The sequence below is a fragment of the Orcinus orca genome, chromosome 5, assembly GCF_937001465.1.
Source record: "Orcinus orca chromosome 5, mOrcOrc1.1, whole genome shotgun sequence".
Taxonomy (NCBI): Eukaryota; Metazoa; Chordata; class Mammalia; order Artiodactyla; family Delphinidae; genus Orcinus; species Orcinus orca.
The window spans coordinates 78,078,072-78,099,610 of NC_064563.1; the positions used below are offsets into that span (position 1 = coordinate 78,078,072).

At 36.6% G+C, this 21,539-nt stretch overlaps 1 protein-coding gene across 13 annotated transcripts in view; it reads left to right on the top strand.

Annotated features, from left to right (window-relative positions):
• LRCH3 (leucine rich repeats and calponin homology domain containing 3) overlaps positions 1-21,539 on the top strand; it is a 116,556-nt gene that overhangs the window by 57,931 nt on the left and 37,086 nt on the right. For all 13 annotated transcript variants that reach the window (XM_049710337.1, XM_049710338.1, XM_033403834.2 and 10 more), the window contains 4 exons: positions 10,265-10,358; positions 11,708-11,828; positions 14,415-14,563; positions 18,424-18,500. In XM_049710337.1, coding sequence (XP_049566294.1) covers positions 10,265-10,358; positions 11,708-11,828; positions 14,415-14,563; positions 18,424-18,500 — 441 coding nt within the window. The remainder of the gene's footprint in view (positions 1-10,264; positions 10,359-11,707; positions 11,829-14,414; positions 14,564-18,423; positions 18,501-21,539) is intronic.

Consider the following 21,539-nt stretch of genomic DNA (forward strand, 5'->3'; position numbering starts at 1 on the left):
AGGTACCTTGGCCTGACTTTGCTGTGATAAAACACACACAGTACCTGTCCTTAAGATCTGGACTCTAAAACAGGCATAAAAGCAGACATGTCACGTAGACAGTACACATAAAACATTTTACTTAAATGCTAACAATTGGGAGATCTAGATGAAGGGCAAATAGATATCATTGTATTACTCTCCCAACTCTTGTGTAGATATGAATGTTTTCAAGATAAGAAGTTGGGGGAAATTCACTACTTTTTTTTGGAGAGAAGTAATTTTGGAATTATACTGAGACACTTATTTTGCTAAATGATCTTTGTAGTGGAGGGTAGGAAAATGAGTTAGATAGCTGGAAAATACCTATATTTTTGGATCTTTATAATCAGAGCATGTTTAGCACATTGGACAAATAGGTCTGTATATTACTAAATACATAAAAAGTAAGATCTTTATCAGTAAAAATAAATGACAAGTTATAAAAATGTCTTACATTCACATAGGGTTTTGTTTCTGTTCTTTTGTTTTTACTTAACACCTTTTACTTTATGTGAAGGCATATGAGTAAGAATGTTTAACCTCATTTTACAAAGGTTAAGTGACTTCTTTGAGCTAATAGTTGGTTGGATTATCTGTGAAGTCCAAATACATTGCTCCTTCCCTGTACCTTAGGTTCTGATTCATTGTGACAGCATGACACAATAATTTTTTTAAAGTTATGTACACAAACTTAGAATACATGGAATAAAAAATCCGATACCAGAAGAACACTACATATTTTAAATTTGTACCATTGAAAGTTGTTTTCAATCTAGGCAGTCTTACTAAATGAAATGCTAATAGACCAATTTTTAACAAGAGTCCTTATCATGTTTTAGACTTCAAATTAAGCTAACTTTTAAAACTATGTTTAAAAACAAGTAAAAACTAAAGCTATAAACAAGTAAAAACTAAAGCTATAAAACTTTTAGAGGAAAATATGGAAGAATATCTTTGTGACTTGGGGTGGGCAAGGATTTCTGAGGACACAGAAACGAATAACCATTAAAAAATGATAAACTAAATTTAATGAAAATTAAATACATCTATTTACGGAAAGAAAATATTAAGAAAACAAATAGGCAAACCAAAGACTGGGGGAAGATATTTACAAAATACATATATGACAGAAGACTTCTATCCAGAATATCTAAAGAACACCTGCTTATACTTAATGTTAAAAAGACAAAAAACCCAGATCTGGGAGAAGATGGCGGAAGAGTAAGACGCGGAGATCACCTTCCTCCCCACAGATATATTAAAAATACATCTACACGTGGAACTGCTCCTATAGAACACATACTGAGCACTGGCAGAAGACCTCAGACCTCCCAAAAGGCAAGAAACTCCCCACGTACCTGGGTAGGGCAAAAGAAAAAAGAAAAAACAGAGACAAAAGAATAGGGATGGGACCTGCACCAGTGGGAGGGAGCTGTGAAGGAGGAAAGGTTTCCACACACTAGGAAGCCCCTTCGCGGGCGGAGACTGTGGGTGGAGGGGTGGGGAGCTTCGGAGCCGCAGAGGAGAGCACAGCAACAGGGGTGCGGAGGGCAAAGCAGAGAGATTCCTGCAAAGAGGATCGGTGCCGACCAGCACTCACCAGCTCGAGAGGCTTCTCTGCTCACCCGCCGGGGCGGGTGGGGACTGGGAGCTGAGGCTTGGGCTTTGCTCGGATCGCAGGGAGAGGACTGGGGTTGGTGGCGTGAACACAGCCTGAAGGGGGCTAGTGCACCACAGCTAGCTGGCAGGGAGTCCGAGAAAAAGTCTGGACCTGCCGAAGAGGCAAGAGACTTTTTCTTCCCTCTTTGTTTCCTGGTGCATGAGGAGAGGGGATTAAAAGCGCTGTTTAAAGGAGCTCCAGAGACGGGCGCGAGCCGCAGCTATCAGCATGGACCCCAGAGACGGGCATGAGATTCTAAGGCTGCTGCTGCAGCCACCAAGAAGCCTGTGTGCGAGCATAGGTCACTGTTCCCACCTCCCCTCCCGGGAGCCTGTGCAGCCCGCCACTGCCAGGGTCCCGTGATCCAGGGATCCAGGGACAACTTCCACGGGAGAACGCACGGCGCGCCTCAGGCTGGTGAAACATCACACTGGCCTCTGCCGCCACAGGCTCACCCCGCATCTGTACCCTTCCCTCCCCCCGGCCTGAGTGAGCCAGAGCCCCTGAATCCACTGCTCCTTTAACCCCATCCTGTCTGAGCGAAGAACAGACGCCCTCAGGCGACCTACATGCAGAGGTGGGGCCAAATCCAAAGCTGAACCCCGGGAGCTGTGCAAACAAAGAAGAGAAAGGGAAATCTCTCCCAGCAGCCTCAGAAGCAGTGGATTAAAGCTCCACAATCAATTTGTTGTACCCTGCATCTGTGGAATACCTGAATACACAACGAATCATCCCAAATTGAGGAGGTGGACTTTGGGAGCAAGATATATTATTCTTTCCCCTTTTCCTCTTTTTGTGAGTGTGTATGTGTGTGCTTCTGTGTGAGATATTGTCTGTATAGCTTTGCTTTCACCATTTGTCCAGGATTCAGTCCATCCGTTCTTTTTTTTTTTTTTTTTACTTTTTTAGTTTTAATTTTTTTTTCATAATAATTATTTTTTATTTCAATAACTTTATTTTATTTTATCCTACTGTATTTGATTTGATTTTATCCTCTTTCTTTCTTTCCATTTTTTCTCCCTTTTATTCTGAGCCGTGTGCATGAAAGGCTCTTGGTGCTCCAGCCAGGAGTCAGTGCTGTGCCTCTGAGGTGGGAGAGCCAACTTCAGGACACTGGTCCACAAGAGACCTCCCAGCTCCACGTAATATCAAACAGCGAAAATCTCCCAGAGATCTCCATCTCAACACCAAGACCCAGCTTCCCTCAACGACCAGCAAGCTACAGTGCTGGACACCCTATGCCAAACAACTAGCAAGACAGGAACACAGCCCCATCCATTAGAGAGAGGCTGCCTAAAATCATAATAAGACCACAGACACCCGAAAACACACCACTAGACGTGGACCTGTCCACCAGAAAGACAAGATCCAGCCTCATCCACCGGAACACAGGCACTAGTCCCCTCCACCAGGAAGCCTACACAGCCCACTGAACGAACCTTAGCCACTGGGGACAGACACCAAAAACAACGGGAACTACGAACCTGCAGCCTGCGAAAAGGAGACCCCAAACCCAATAAATTAAGCAAAATGAGAAGACAGAAAACACACAGCAGATGAAGGAGCAAGATAAAAAGCCACCAGACCTAACAAATGAAGAGGAAGTAGGCAGTCTACCTGAAAAAGAACTTAGAATAATGATAGTAAAGATGATCCAAAATCTTGGAAATAGAGAAGATGCAAGAAACATTTAACAAGGACCTAGAAGAACTAAAGAGGAAACAAGCAATGATGAACAACACAATAAATGAAATTAAAAATACTCTAGAAGGGATCAATAGCAGAATAACTGAGGCAGAAGAATGGATAAGTGACCTGGAAGATAAAATAGTGGAAATAACTACTGCAGAGCAGAATAAAGAAAAAAGAATGAAAAGAACTGAGGACAGTCTCAGAAACCTCTGGGACAACATTAACCAACATTCGAATTATAAGGGTCCCAGAAGAAGAAGAGAAAAAGAAACGGACTGAGAAAATATTTGAAGAGATTATAGTTGAAAACTTCCCTAATATGGGAAAGGAAATAGTTAATCAAGTCCAGGAAGCACAGAGAGTCCCATACAGGATAAATCCAAGGAAAAACACGCCAAGACACATATTAATCAAACTATCAAAAATTAAATACAAAGAAAATATATTAAAAGCAGCAAGGGAAAAACAACACATAACACACAAGGGAATCACCATAACGTTAACAGCTGATCTTCCAGCAGAAACTCTGCAAGCCAGAAGGGAGTGGCAGCACATATTTAAAGTGATGAAGGAGAAAAACCTGCAACCAAGATTACTCTACCCAGCAAGGATCTCATTCAGATTTGTTGGAGAAATTAAAACCTTTACAAACAAGCAAAAGCTGAGAGAGTTCAGCACCACCAAACCAGCTTTACAACAAATGCTAAAGGAACTTCTCTAGGCAAGAAACACAAGAGAAGGAAAAGACTTACAATAACAAACCCAAAACAATTAAGAAAATGGGACTAGGAACATACATATCGATAATTACCTTAAATGTAAATGGATTAAATGCTCCCACCAAAAGACACAGACTGGCTGAACGGATACAAAAACAAGACCGTATATATGCTGTCTACAAGAGACCCACTTCAGACCTAGGGACACATACAGACTGAAAGTGAGGGGATGGAAAAAGATATTCCATGCAAATGGAAATCAAAAGAAAGCTGGAGTAGCAAATCTCATATCAGACGAAATAGACTTTAAAATAAACACTATTACAAGAGACAAAGAAGGACACTACATAACGATCAAGGGATCGATCCAAGAAGAAGATATAACAATTGTAAATATTTATGCACCCAACATAGGAGCACCTCAATACATAAGGAAAATACTAACAGCCATAAAAGGGGAAATAGACAGTAACACAATCATAGTAGGGGACTTTAACACCCCACTTTCACCAATGGACAGATCATCCAAAATGAAAATAAATAAGGAAACACAAGCTTTAAATGATACATTAAACAAGATGGACTTAATTGATATTTATAGGACATTGCATCCAAAAACAACAGAATACACATTTTTCTCAAGTGCTCATGGAACATTCTCTGGGATAGATCGTATCTTGGGTTACAAATCAAGCCTTGGTAAATTTAAGAAAATTGAAATCGTATCAAGTATCTTTTCCGACCACAACACTATGAGACTAGACATCAATTACAGGAAAAGATCTGTAAAAAATACAAACAAATGGAGGCTAAACAATACATTAATAACCAAGAGATCACTGAAGAAATCAAAGAGGAAATAAAAAAATACCTAGAAACAAATGACAATGAAATCACGATGACCCAAAACCTATGGGATGCAGCAAAAGCAGTTCTAAGAGGGAAGTTTATAGCAATACAATCCTACCTTAAGAAACAGGAAACATCTCAAATAAACAACCTAGCCTTGCACCTAAAGCAATTAGAGAAAGAAGAACAAAAAAACCACAAAGTTAGCAGAAGGAAAGAAATCATAAAGATCAGATCAGAAATAAATGGAAAAGAAATGAAGGAAACGATAGCAAAGATCAGTAAAACTAACAGCTGGTTCTTTGAGAAGATAAACAAAATTGATAAACCATTAGCCAGACGCATCAGGAAAAAAAGAGAGAAGGCTCAAATCAATAGAATTAGAAATGAAAAAGGAGAAGTAACAACTGACACTGCAGAAATACAAAGGATCGTGAGAGATTACTAAAAACAACTCTATGCCAATAAAATGTACAACCTGGAAAAAATGGACAAATTCTTAGAAATGCACAATCTGCCAAGACTGAACCAGGAAGAAATAGAAAATATGAACAGGCCAATCAGAAACACTAAAATTGAAACTGTGGTTAAAAGTCTTCCAGCAAACAAAAACCCAGGACCTGATGGCTTCACAGGAGAATTCTATCAAACATTTAGAGAAGAGTTAACACCTATCCTTCTCAAACTCTTCCAAAATATAGCAGACGGAGGAACACTCCCAAACTCATTCTATGAGGCCACCATCACCCTGATACCAAAACCAGACAAAGATGTCACAAAGAAAGAAAACTACAGGCCAATATCACTGATGAACATAGATGCAAAAATCCTCAACAAAATGCTAGCAAACAGAATCCAACAGCACATTAAAAGGATCATACACCATGATCAAGTGGGGTTTATTCCAGGAATGCAAGGATTCTTCAATATACGCAAATCAATCAACGTGACACACCATAATAACAAATTGAAGGAGAAAAACCATATGATCATCTCAATAGATGCAGAGAAAGCTTTCAACAAAATTCAACACCCATTTATGATAAAAACCCTGCAGAGAGTAGGCATAGAGGGAACTTTCCTCAACATAATAAAGGCCATATATGACAAACCCACAGCCAATATCGTCCTCAATGTTGAAAAATTGTAACCATTTCCACTAAGATCAGGAACAAGATAAGGTTGCCCACTCTTACCACTAGTATTCCACATAGTTTTGGAAGTTTTAGCCACAGCAGTCTGAGAAGAAAAATAAAAGGAATCCAAATCGGCAAAGAAGAAGTAAAGCTGTCACTGTTTGCAGATGACACAATACTATACATAGAGAATCCTAAAGATGCTACCAGAAAACTACTAGAGCTAATTAATGAATTTGGTAAAGTAGCAGGATACAAAATTAATGCACAGAGATCTCTGGCATCCTATACACTAATGATGAAAAATCTGAAAGTGAAATTAAGAAAACACTCCCATTTACCATTGCAAAAAAAGAATAAAATATCTAGGAATAAACCTACCTGTATGCAGAAAATTCTAAGACACTGATGAAAGAAATTAAAGATGATACAAATAGATGGAGAGATATACCATGTTCTTGGATTGGAAGAATCAACATTGTGAAAATGACTCCACTACCCAAAGCAATCTACAGATTCAGTGCAATCCCTGTCAAACTACCACTGGCATTTTTCACAGAACTAGAACAAAAAATTTCACAATTTGTATGGCAACACAGAAGAACCTGAATTGCCAAAGCAATCTTGAGAATGAAAAACAGAGCTGGAGGAATCAGGTTCTCTGACTTCAGACTATACTACAAAGCTACAGTAATCAAGGCAGTATGGTACAGGCACAAAAACAAATATAGATCAATGGAACAGGATAGAAAGCCCAGAGATAAACCCACGCACATATGGACACCTTATCTTTGATAACGGAGGCAAGAATATACAGTGGAGAAAAGACAGCCTCTTCAATAAGTGGTGCTGGGAAAACTGGACAGGTACTTGTAAAAGTATGAAATTAGAACACTCTCTAACACCATACACAAAAATAAACTCAAAATGGATTAAAGACCTAAATGTAAGGTCAGACACTATCGCACTTTTAGAGGAAAACATAGGCAGAACACTATGACATAAATCACAGCAAGATCCTTTTTGACCCACCTCCTAGAGAAATGGAAATAAAAACAAAAATAAACAAATGGGACCTAATTAAACTTCAAAGCTTTTGCACAGCAAAGGAAACCATAAACAAGACCAAAAGACAATCCTCAGAATGGCAGAAAATATTTGCAGATGAAGCAACTGACAAAGGATTAATCTCCAAAATTTACAAGCAGCTCATGCAACTCAATAACAAAAAAACAAACAACCCAATCCAAAAATGGGCAGAAGACCTAAATAGACATTTCTCCAGTGATGATATACAGATTGCCAACAAACACATGAAAGAATGCTCGACATCATTAATCATTAGAGAAATGCAAATCAAAACTACAATGAGATATCATCTCACACCGGTCAGAATGGCCATCATCAAAAAATCTAGAAACAATAAATGCTGGAGAGGGTATGGAGGAAAGGGAACCCTCTTGCACTGTTGTTGGGAATGCAAATTGATACAGCCACTATGGAGAACAGTATGGAGGTTCCTTAAAAACCTAAAAATAGAACTACCATACGACCCAGCAATCCCACTACTGGGCATATACCCTGAGAAAACCATAATTCAAAAAGAGTCATGTACCAAAATATTCTTTGCAGCTCTATTTACAATAGCCAGGACATGGAAGCAACCTAAGTGTCCATCGACGGATGAGTGGATAAAGAAGATGTGGCACATATATACAGTGGAATATTACTCAAGCCATAAAAAGAAATGAAATTGAGTTATTTGTAGTGTGATGGATGGACCTAGAGTCTGTCATACAGAATGAAGTCAGTCAGAAAGAAAAGCAAATACCGTATGATAACACGTATATATGGAATCTAAGAAAAAAAAAAAAGGTCATGAAGAACCTATGGGTAAGACGGGAATAAAGACACAGACCTACTAGAGCATGGACTTGGGGGTATGGGGAGGGGGAAGGGTAAGCTGGGACAAAGTGAGAGAGTGGCATCACATATATACACTACCAAACGTAAAATATATAGCTAGTGAGAAGCAGCCACATAGCACAGGGAGATCAGCTCAGTGGTTTGTGACTACCTAGAGTGGTGGGATAGGGAGGGTGGGAGGGAGGGAGACTCAAGAGGGAAAAGATATGGGAATATATGTATATGTATAACGGATTCACTTTGTTATAAAGCAGAAACACAGCATTGTAAAGCAATTATTCCAATAAAGATGTTAATTTAAAAAAAAGACAACCCCGTTGAAAAATGGACAAAAGGCTTGAATAGACTTTACGAAGAAAGATATATAAATAACTAATAAGCACACAAAAAGGTGCTTATCACTAGTCATCATCGAAATGTAATGAGATACCACTGCACATCTACAAGAAGGAATAAAATTAAGACTGAGAACACCAAATGTTAGGATGTGGAACAACCAGTGCTCTCATATTGCTTATGTAATACAATATGTAAAAAGTAAAACTGGAACATCCATTTTGGAAAAATGGATTGGCACATTTTTTTTAACAGCTTTATTGAGATAAAATTTACAAATAATAAAATTTACCCATTTTAATGTGCAATTCAGTGAGTTTTAGTACATGAATACAGTCACAAAACTACCAACACAATCACGATATATATTTTTTTATCACCCTCAGCCCCAGGCAATCACTGATCTGCTTTCTGTCAGTATAGTTTTGCATTTTCTAGAATTTCATAGAAATGAAATCGAACATTATGTAGCATTTTGTCTGGCCTCTTTTACTTAGCAAAATATTTTTAAGGTTATTGATGTTGCATTTTTTAATGGGCAAAAGATTTGAACAGACATTTCTCAAAAGAAGATAAATGAACGGCCAATAAGCACATACAAAGGTATTAAATATCACTGATGTTAATTATCACTAGTCATCAGAGAAATACAAATTAACACCACATTTTATACCCATCAGAATAATAACTAAAATTAATGACTGGGAATACAGTGTTGGCAGCTGGAACTCCAATACATTGCTGGTGGGGATGCAAAATGATACAGCTACTTTCAAAAACAAGTTGGCAGGGTTTTTTTGTTTTTGTTTTTTAAGTTAAACCTATGCTTACCATACAATTCATCCATTCTACTCCAAGGTATTAAAAACATCAAGAATTTCACTGACATGATGCTGAGTAGAAAAAGAGTACATATACCATTTTTATGCATTCTGGAATAAGCAGAACTAATTGTATTACTTTTCTATTGTTACCACCCCAAACTTAGAGGCCTAAACAACACAGATTTATTATTTTATGGTTGTGTAGGTCAGAAGTCTAAATCGTGGTCTCATTGAGCTAAAATTAAGATGATGGCAGAGCTGCATTCTTTTCTGTAGGTTTTGAGTAGGATGTATTTCCTTGCCTTTTTCAACTTCTAGAGGCTGTCTTCTTACCTTGGTTCTTGGTCCCCTCCCTCCATCTTCAAGCCAGCATTGAATCCTCCTCTTCTATTTTCCTCTTCCATGTTTAAGGAACCTTGTGATTACATCGAGCCCATTCAGATAATTCAGGAAAATCTCCCTAATTTAAGGTCCCCTGATTAGCAACCTTACTTCTATCTGCAACCTTAATTCCCATTTGCAATGTAAAGTAACATATTTATGGGTTCCAGGAATTAGATCTTGGACAGCTTTGAGGATGTTCTATACTAATTCAGGTGAAAAAAATTTGAATGGTAGTTGCCTCTTAGCAGCACATAGTGGTGAGGTAAAGGAAGTTGACTGGGAAGGGATGTGTGGGAATTTTCTGGCAAAGTAGAAATGTCCTATATCATGATAGGTATGTATGTTACAAAGATGTTTTCATTTGTCAAAGGTTTGTGCATTTAAATGTATGTAAATTTCACTTTAAGAAAAAGAGTACTGTTAAAAATAATTGAGGGGGGCATTGGGAATGGCTGGAGGAATAGATGAAGTCAGAATGTGGATATTTTTAGAGCTGGATAATGAGTACATGGGAGTTCATTATACTATTCTATCTACTTTCTTTGAATTTGGAATTTTTCATATTAAAAAGTTAAACGAATATTCATTTCATTCTGAATAGTTAAGTCCCTGAATGCCATGAAAATGTTTATTAGTAAAATTGCATCTGATTTATTTCAAATGTTAATTTTTAAAATCTCAAACTTTACATTAACAACTAAAGTTTCTTTTTGGCAGCCATGAAGAATTATACTCAGGTCGCCCCTATGGAGCCCTTGATTCAGGTTTCAATAGTGTGGACAGTGGTGATAAGAGATGGTCAGGGAATGAAGTAAGTGTTTCTTCTATTCTGCATGTTATAACTTAAGGAAAAATAAAATGATGAAAATGGTTAAGTGTCTTAACTGGACTCAATTTCTTGTTATATAAAATACAGAATAGCCAAGGGAGGAGTAAAAATCCCACATAGTCCTACCATCAGAAATGATATTATGTTTCTTTACCATCTTTTACCATGTGTGTTTTACATGTTTGTTACCTCATTGTGTTGTATAAATAATTTTATATCCTGGACGGTCAAATGGGAACTGAGCCAGTTACAACTGAGACCTGAACGTTGAGGGCCTGTATAATCTTGAGCAGAGGTGGTAGAAAGGGTACTGTAAGGTGAGAAAGTAGAACTGTAGGCTGATGGGTAATGAGATGGGAACCTTAATGAAGAGTATCCACATGCTCAAGATAAATAAGTAACTTTCTCAGCTAATTATATCATTTTTCTCTCTCTCTTTTTTTTTTTGGCTGTGTTTGGGTTTTCGTTGTGGTGCATGGGCTTCTCATTGCGGTGGCTTCTCTTGTTGCAGAGCCCGGGCTCTAGGCGCGCGGGCTTCCGTGGTTGCAGCACACGGGCTCAGTAGTTGCAGTGTGCAGGCCCTACAGCATGCAGGCTTCAGTAGTTGCAGCACGTGGGCTCAGTAGTTGTGACATGCAGGCTTTTAGGGTGCACGGGCTTAGTTGCTCCTCAGCATGTGGGATCTTCCCAGACCAGGGATCGAACCCGTGTCCCCTGCATTGGCAGGTGGATTCTTAACCACTGCACCACCAGGGAAGTCCCTCATTTTTCTCTTTTAATCATCAGCATTATGTTTTCTCTCTTCTTTTTAAATTACTAAGGTATAATATTTTAGCTATAAATTAGGTTAAATGATTAAGGTTTTGTTTAGCAAGACTAGTAATGTACCATTTGTAACATTGTTTTATTGGGAGTCTAAAGCAAATTAATTTTGGAATACAGCCCATTTGTTATTTGTAATTGCTTGGGTATTTGTGCGTGGGTGGGTGTGTACATGATTGTGGCTATATCAATACAGATACATTTATGTCAATACTTTAAATTCATATGTGTATGTATATAGAGTCATATATACCCTATTCTTTTTTAAAATTGTGGTGAAATACATATAAAATTTACCATTTTAACCATTTTTAAGAGTGGTTTCAGTGGCATTAAGTACATTCATATTGTTGGATAATATGTGCATCTCTAGATGCATCTGTAAAACTACTTTGCTATTTCTTCTTAAATGTAAGTTCTAATGAATTTATATTATATCTGTGCTTTAAGTACCATGTTGTCTTAAAACTTGAAATGATTTATTTTAATGTTTCTGCTATTTATTTAAGCCTACAGATGAATTTTCAGATCTGCCTCTTCGAGTAGCAGAAATTACTAAAGAACAAAGACTGCGAAGAGAAAGCCAGTACCAGGAGAATCGCAGCAGTATAATAGTAACAAATGGTGGAGGTAAACATGATTCCTGACGACATCCAAAGTCTTTATAATCTCTCTGACTTTTTAAGTGGCCTTTTCACATCCACTCCTTTTATCTGTGTATCTGTAGCTTCTTCCAGTCTTTCTTTAAAGACCTCCCTCCTCTTCCCATCTGATTAGAAAAAAAATGTTTTCTATTAGGGTTAAATTTCAGTTTCTCTGTTTCAGACTTGCAATTAAAATACAGTGTTTTTCCCTTATTCTTATTTTGGGAGGAAACTTTACTAAAGACAGTTTACCTGGAATAGATCTTTTTTAATCTTGATTTAACCATGATCTTCTTTGAAGTACTATTCTTTTTTTTTTTTTTGCGGTACGCGGGCCTCTCACTGTTGTGGCCTCTCCCATTGCGGAGCACAGGCTCCGCACGCGCAGGCTCAGCGGCCATGGCTCACGGGCCCAGCTGCTCCGCGGCATGTGGGATCTTACCGGACCGGGGCACGAACCCGTGTCCCTTACATCGGCAGGCGGACTCTCAACCACTGTGCCACCAGGGAAGCCCTACTATTCTCCTTTTTAAAGATTCTCTTTGTGGTCATTATTTGTCCTCTTTTAGGAATTCAGTGCATTCCTTGATGTCTACCTTTTCTTTCATCTGGAATTGTGCTCTTCATGGGCATCTGAATCCAAGTTTTCCTTATTCTGGTATTTTAAATTTTGTAATTTAAATAAAAAATTTTTTTTTAATTTATTTTTATAGTTCATTAACAAACGGAGCTCTTTCTGCTTTCTTGTGCTTCTGAAGCAGACTCTTGATTTTAGCATTCCATTCAATATTGCTTTAGTTTGAATTACCAAATCCTAATGTTTAAATTTTAAGGGCCAGCTATAAGGGAGAAATGACTTTGATTTTCCAGAAATCTATTATATTATCTAAGAAGACCTTTCATCTCTGAATGATGAGTTCAATTAAATGGTTTGCCCCGCCTTTTTTTCCTTACCATCTTATATTCTTTTTTTACTCCTGTCACTTACCATTTCAGTACTTTTCATTTTAATCTTGCTTTTGTATGAGATATCTTTCCCATTGGTTCATTTCGGACTTAAAATAATCTCTAGATCTGTGCCAGTAGCCACATGTGGTTATTGAACATTTGAAATGTGGTTTTTCTGAATTGAGCTGTACTATAAATATAAAACACACATCAGATTTTGAAGCCATTGCATGAGAAAGAGAATGTAAAACATCAATAATACTTTATATTGATTATATGTTATAATAATATTTTAAATATATTGAACAAAGTAAAATATATTATTAAAATTAATGTCACCTTTTCTTTTAACTTTTTTATGTGGCTACTAGATAATTTAAAATTACATGTGTGGTTCACTTTCATAGCTTACATTCTATTTCTCTTGGATAGCACTGCTCTAGACAGTATGAAAAAGTGATGCTGCTTTCTTGGGAGATAGTTATAAAATGAACTGTTGATTTAGTCACACAAGTTGTAGCACATTCGAAAAATGCATTTATGTACCTGGTTTCTAACATGGATGTAGACTTAAAACGTTTTCAGCCTTTTATCTATTTACATAATTATGGTAAGTCAATTCATTTTTATATTAACTGCTGTTATGGAATTATTTAGAAATAATTGAGTCAGAAAACTAAATTAAGAAATAGACTTCTTCAAATTTACTATTCCCAGCAACTGCAATTTTTAGGCAGCCTGTAGACCACCATACAATAATGGCTGGGAGTTAATACATCTCTGGAGAAACCGTCTTAGTAGTAAGTTTTGTTTTTTTTTTCTAGTGTGCCATTTAAAGTGGCTTTTAAAAATAGTTACTTTTTAAACTTAAAAACAAATTAATGGGGTGCACCCAACTGTGTTAGAAGAAATAATGATGTGGCTATATGTTATTTATGTTCTCCTCACCCCAGAGCATTTTGAGAAGCAAAAATTCCTCAAATGATTTCCTTCCATCCACAAACTGCTACAAAATATCTGCAATACTGACCTCTAGAAAATAATTTTCTAAATAGGAAAATAAATCTTTTTCTAGTTATGGACAACAGTTACAGGACAGGGAACAGTCGTCAGTATCTACTTCTTTATCACCAAGTCCACTTTCCTCCTGTCTTTTCACTTTTATTTTGAGTTGATTGTGTTAGGTTTTCTGCCTCCCAGCTCTTTAAAGAGGTATGATTAAGCCCTAAACCTAAAACATGCAAAAAAAAAAAAACTAAAAGAATATATATTTTCCGATTTTAAAAAATTATTCTTCTTATCTGTCTCACAAACTCAAACTGTCTTGTTTAAAATAGTCAAGAGCTGTCCAAAGAAAAGAGCAATATTAGAGGTCTGTTTTCCAATAATTACCATCAATTACTGCATTCTTTATAGTGAATTAGGACTAAGATTTTTCCTTTAGCCTATTTTTGTGAGTGGCCATGGACTAAATAATAAAGCCTTATTAAATTTAAACTTATTCCTCCCAGTTTCAGAATAGAAAATGTTACAGAAATGGAAAGAATGCAATTCATTGTTTTTGTTGGCTATCTAATTTGAATGTTTTTTCTGATGTCTGTGTGTGTATGTGTCGTATGAACAGTGGAACATGATCTGGATCAGATTGACTATATTGACAGCTGTACTGCAGAGGAAGAAGAGGAAGAAGTGAGACCACCCAAGGGCCTGGACTCAGACAGCCTCAGTTCACAGTTTATGGCATATATTGAACAACGGCGAATCTCTCATGAGGTAGTATACACACTTAAGCTTAAATTTTTTGCTGTCCCCTAGTAAAAACAGTTTATGACAGTATAAATTTCTGTCATATCAGTGATTTGTTGGCTTAGGATTAATTATTTGTTTTATTATATTTAGTTCTAATTTTATTACTGAGTTTTTCAGCTTTATTCTTAAAATCAGACAATACTCTCAAGTAAAGTTTAGGTTTATTTTTCAAATAAAAATACAGATTTCAGAATTTTGAAGAAGGAATAAAAGAAGTCCTAAGAGTATCCTATGCCTTGGAAGAAAATGCAGAGGAATATGATGCTTTTCATTGTTGTTCTTATTGTTTTTTTATTGTTATTAACTGGTAAATCATAGTTTGATCAGTAATTAAGAACTGAACCAAACTGCTGACTTTTGGGGCAACATACAAACTTAACCATAGAATTTTTATGATGAGCTTAATTATATTGGCGCTTTTATGTGAAGTCACACAGAATATAAATTGTTTGCCATTAAAATTCTTGGATGTCTCTTATAGTGGAGCATTGAGTTGCCTTAGAAAACAAATGAGCATTCAGCCCACTGCAAAATCTCTGCCAATTCCCCAAGGGTCTCAAGTAGAAATAGCATTCTTCAGTGTATCTAGTCAGCATAATAAAATGGCTGCACTTCAGTGTGTGTGATGTTAATGTCTGGAGTTGGTCCCAGGCTTTGAGCAGGGATTATTTGAGAAACACTTGGGGCCTTTTTGGAGAATGATGTATTTAGTCTTTTAGAAATAGCGAATAGTCACTTCAAGTGGGACATGTTATAGAGTGTTATTATCATTCTTTAAAAAAAAAAAAAAAACCCTTGGTCTTCCTGTCTGAAGGCTTTTGAACACAGTATTTTTTGTTGGTGTTCAAATGACATTCTTATATTTAAAGCTGGATAAAGTTATGTACAGTAAGTATTCCCCCCACTCCATATCCACAGGGTGTACATTCTAAGACCCCTAGTGGATGGTTGCCTGAAACCACGGATGGTACTGAGCCCTATATGTACTATGTTTTTTTCTTATACATACACACCTATGATAAAGTTTAATTTATAAATTAGTCACAGTAAGAGATTAAGAATAATAACTAATAATAAAATAGAAAAATTAGAACAATATACTGTAACAAGTTATATGAATGTTGTTTCTATCGAAATATTTCATTGTACAAATTTAATGCCTTTTCCATCCTAACTAAGCATTCATTTATCACATGCTGTGACTGTAACTTTTGCAGTTTGAGCTGCAACAGCAAAACTAGCATATAGGGCTTCCCTGGTGGTGCAGTGGTTGAGAGTCCGCCTGCCGATACAGGGGACAAGGGTTCGTGCCCCGGTCCAGGAAGATCCCACATGCCGCGGAGTGGCTGGGCCCGTGAGCCACGGCCACTGAGCCTGCGCGTCCGGAGCCTGTGCTCCGCAACGGGAGAGGCCACAACAGTGAGAGGCCTGCGTACCGCAAAACAAAACAAAAAAACAAAAACAAAACTGTACTACGCTATTAATTAAAATACATTATATAAAAAAAAAACTAGCATGTATGTCTTTTTCCTTCACAATTTCACAGATAGAAGATTTCTTCTTACTATAGATCTTACCTCAGCATACAATTTCTTTTCTTTCCTTATTAATTCAAGAACTTTCACCTTTTCACTTAAAGGAGGCACTTTATGACTTCTCTTTGGCATATTCGAATTGCCAACATCACTACTTTTGCACTTGGGGCCATTATTTAGTAAAATAGGCACTGCTATACTGCGACAGTCAATCTGTTAACCAAGAGAGACTAACTGAGCCGGCTACTAACGGACTAACAGGCAGGATACTCTGGACAAAGAGACGCTTTACAGCCCAGGTGGGATGGAGCAGGACAGCTTGAGATTTCATCAGAACGGCATGCAATTTAAAACTTATGAATTGTTTATTTCTGAAGTTATCCGTTTAATATTTTTGGAACTTGGTTGACTGTGGGTGACTGAAACCTCGAAAAGTGAAACCAGAAGATAAAGTGAACTACTGTAAATCAAAGTCCTGCAGCCTACAGATAGCAGTGTGTACCTATGATTAATGAAACTACTTGTGGTTCAGGCTATAAGCACTTCTGCTAGAGCAGAGGGCAACTACTTTGCAATAAAGCTTAAGTTAACAATGCACATTATAATCTAAAAGGGAATCCTTTTTCTTGTGGTCTTTCTCTTTGACCATTTTATTGTTAATTAGGCTGTGTAGATGAGGTGTTTCTACTAAAAGTGAAAATGCACGTTATGCTAGTGATGAAAAATTGTAGTATCATTTCTTTAATCCATTGGCTAATTTGTAATAAGTTTTTTGATTCCATCTACCTACTATATATAGTAGTTTTTATGATTCTGTCGTAAGGCTCTTTATGACTTCTGTGTCATAAGGCTTTCTAAAGTTTGGCACCTATAAAAATAAAATAAAGCAGTATTATTTTAAATGGTTTAATAACCAGTGAAGAAATACTTTTTTATATTCTTGGATACTACCTAAACATGGGTTGTTAAAAACAATTTGAGATTTTAAACACTCTGCTATTGTTTAATTTTATCATAATGCCTGTCACATACACAGTGATACTGTGATAAATAAGGTATGACTTATATTTATAGACTATGACATATTTATTTTTTAAATTAAACCAATGTTACATTCATTTTGTCATGAAAATTTCATGTACCCCTTGCAATAATTTTAGGTGATTGCAGTATTGTAAAACCAGGGTGATAAGTCACTGATGTTAACATACTAGGAGAGATTTTTGTTCACTTAAAAAGTCATATTCACTGAAATTAGAGTAATTATTCTCTCATCAAGATTCTAGAATTGTATCTCATTTAATACGATCATTATGCCCAGACTTTACGGGAGTCAGCTTTAGCCCTTTGGAGTAAGTCACCAAAGAAGATTTTCTAGTTATTTGTGATGTACCTATTCCTTGGAGATAGACTATAAATAGTTTTACATTTGATTTTTAGGGTTTTTTTTTTTTTTGGATAAGTTTTTTTTCCCCCTTCCAGAATACCCCTTTTGATGATTATTTTTGGTGTTGAAGTAAGATTATATTATTTTTATAGATTCTCATTTGACAAAATATGTGGTGTGATATCCCATGAGCCTCTACCTTTGATTTATAATTTTACTTTTCAGTATATAGTCCATATAACTTAAGCCAGTTTAATTTTCTTTGGTAATGTTTTTTGAAATGACCTTTACCCTTCAGTTTATAAATAAAGTGCCACTATTTCTCTTTTAATTAATATCATATTTTACCATAAATAGAAATTACTTTTTGCTTTATCTTGGTATTCCACCAGCATCCCCAGGACTATTTGTCTGACTAACATAAGTAACAATTTATGATGATGAAGAAGTAAAGAAATGTAATCTCCCCAGTGAACTTCCTATTACTAGAAATATTCAAGAGAGGCTGAGCAAAAGTCACGGTAGGGTTGGTAGGAATTCCTGTTCTAGATGGAAGTTTGTACTAGATGATCTCTAAGATCCTTTTCAACTTTCACATCTTATCATCTAGTAAATATTACTATGTGGTCATTATAATTCATAAAATACAGTGTGAAGAAAATCTGCTCTTTTTAAAATAAATGTTTTTGGATTGTGAACAGTTTTGTGCTTCACCAAAGCAGTAATACAGCCTATAATGCTTTTAAACATGAAAATTCACATTTGAAGTTTCTGTTAAAATATTTTTAGTGTAATATACAGATCCCTAAATGCCAAGTTGAATATGAGCTGTGTAATTACACTTTTCTGGATACATGTGGATACATGTGTTAAATTGATCTGTTTTTCTTTTTTTGGCCTAGGGTTCACCAGTAAAGCCAGTACCCATGAGGGAATTTCAAAAAACAGAAGACACGAGAAGATATTCACATCAAAACAGGTTTGAAAAACCAATTCTACTTATTTCTTTCTGTCTTAAAACTCAGTAATTAGGTAATGAAATGATTTTGGTTTTGTGTAGATCTATGTATAATGAAGATGTTTAGATACTATGTGTTTTAAATATGGTGTATTTAGAGCTAAGTGAAATATACCTTTGTGCTTATGTAATAGAAAAAGAAGTAAAATTGATTTATTCATTCTAAATTCAGATCACCTAAACCATTACCTGTATAATTATTTGATTTGAAGATACTTAATAGCAGTGAGATTTTATAGTGATATGTCTGGATTTATGCATAAAGAGGGCTAAGTGAATTTCCAGAGTCCTGCAATTATTTTACTTAAACTTTTGATTAGAAACAGAGCCACAGACAGAGACAGCAATATATTCCTCATTCCTATCTCAATTGAAGTGATCTTTTATCTACAATTAGTGCCTTACACAATATTTCTAGACTTAGCTTGGCCATTTAGAGTACTGCTTCTTTTTTTTTTTTTCAAGAGTACTGCTTCTTATACTTGAATTCCAAAGTTTCTTGTCATAAACTGCATGACAATAGTTGAAAAATTCCCAGCCTTTGGTTTTATTGCTTCCTTTCTGTTTTTATGAAATCTTAAAGTGGTAGACTTGATATGCCTATTCTTAAACAACAGTAAATTTACCGTGTAGATAGTGTCATACATCATTCTTTACTTACACTTGACAGGATATTGAAGTTCTTTAGGAGACTGAAATATAGATGGATAAAGAAAATGTAGGGAGAATAATGAAAGAAGTCTTATAACTTGGACTTTTTAGTCTTATTGGTTAGTTCATGGCGATTTAGTTACATTTCATATCTTTGAAATTTATCTCAAAATAGCTTTTTAGTTACCATGTGTCCTTATATTGAAAGTGTGGTCATTTGAGATTCCAGTGTCACGCAAGGATTTCTTGTTACATTTCCCTGTAGTGGGGGGACCTCAGCTTTATCTTTTGTCCTTCCTGCCTCCTGTATCCATCATAAGTAAAGCCCAAGATTCCCAGGATATGATACACCCACCCTCAAGGTGAAAGCCAGCTTTTTTTTTTTAACATCTTTATTGGAGTATAATTGCTTTACAATTTTGTGTTAGTTTCTGCTATATAACAAAGTGAATCAGTTATATATATACATATATCCCCATATTCCCTCCCTCTTGCATCTCCCTGCCATTCTCCCTATCCCACCCCTCTAGGTGGTCACAAAGCAGCAAGCTGATCTCCCTGTGCTATGCAGCTGCTTCCCACTAGCTACCTGTTTTACATTTGGTAGTGTATATATGTCAGTGTCAATGCTACTCTCTCACTTTGTCCCATCTTCCCCTTCCCACCCCCCAACCCCCATGTCCTCAAGTCCATTCTCTACGTCTGCGTCTTTATTCCTGTTTTTAGTTTTTTAAGGAACCTCCTTACTGTTCTCCATAGTGGCTGTATCAATTTACATTCCCACCAACAGTGCAAGAGGGTTCCCTTTTCTCTACACCCTGTCCAGCATTTATTGTTTGTAGTTTTTTTTTTTTAATTTATTTATTTTTGGCTGCATTGGGTCTTCGTTGCTACACGTGGGCTTTCTCTAGTTGCAGCGAGTGTGGGCTACTCTTCGATGCAGTGTGTGGGCTTCTCATGGCAATGGCTTCTCTTGTTGCAGAGCACAGGCTATAGGCGTGCAGGCTTCAGTAGTTGTGGCACGCAGGCTCAGTAGTTGCGGCTTGCGCGCTGTAGAGCACAGGCTCAGTAGTTGTGATGCACGGGCTTAGTTTCTCCGCGGCATGTGGGATCTTCCTGGACCAGGGCTCGAACCCGTGTCCCCTGCATTGGCAGGTGTATTCTTAACCACTGCACCACCAGGGAAGCCCCTGTAGTTTTTTTTGATAATGGCCATTCTGACTGGTGTGAGGTGATACCTCATTGTAGTTTTGATTTGCATTTCTCTAATGATTAGTGATGTTGAGCATCCTTTCATGTGTTTGTTGGCAACCTGTATATCTTCTTTGGAGAAATGTCTATTTAGGTCTTCCGCATATGTTTGGACTGGGCTTTTTGTTTTTATGAAATTGAGCTGTATGACCTGCTTGTATGTTTGGGAGATTAATCTTTTGTCAGTTGATTCATTTGCAAATATTTTCTCCCATTCTGAGGGTTGTCTTTTCGTCTTGTTTGTAGTTTCCTTTGCTTTGCAAAAGGTTTTAAGTTTCATTAGGTCCCATTTGTTTATTTTTGTTTTTATTTCCATTACTCTAGGAGGTGGGTCAAAAAAGATCTTGCTGTGATTTATGTCATAGAGTCTTCTGCCTATGTTTTCCTCTAAGAGTTTTATAGTGTCTGGCCTTACATTTAGGTCTTTAATCCATTTTGAGTTTATTTTTGTGTATGGTGTTAGGAAGTGTTCTAATTTCATTCTTTTACATGTAGCTGTCCAGTTTTCCCAGCACAATTTATTGAAGAGACTGTCTTTTCTCCATTGTATATTCTTTCCTCCTTTGTCAAAGATAAGGTGACCATATGTGCGTGGGTTTATCTCTCGGCCTTCTTTCCTGTTCCATTGATCTATATTTCTGTTTTTGTGCTGGTTACCATACTGTCTTAATTAATGTAGCTTTGTAGTATAGTCTGAAATCAGGGAGCCTGATTCTTCCAGCTCTGTTTTTCTTTCTTAAGATTGCTTTGGCTATTCGGGGTCTTTTGTGTTTCCATACAAATTGTAAAATTTTCTGTTCTAGTTCTGTGAAAAATGCCATTGGTAGTTTGATAGGGATTGCACTGAATCTGTAGATTGCCTTGGGTAGTATAGTCATTTTCACAGTATTGATTCTTCCAATCCAATAACATGGTATATCTCTCCAACTGTTTGTATTGTCTTTGATTTCTTTCATCAGTGTCTTATAGTTTTCTGCATACACGTCTTTTGTCTCCTTAGGTAGGTTTATTCCTAGGTATTTTACTCTTTTTGTTGCAATGGTAAATTGGAGTGTTTCCTTAGTTTCTCTTTCAGATTTTTCATTGTTAGTGTATAGG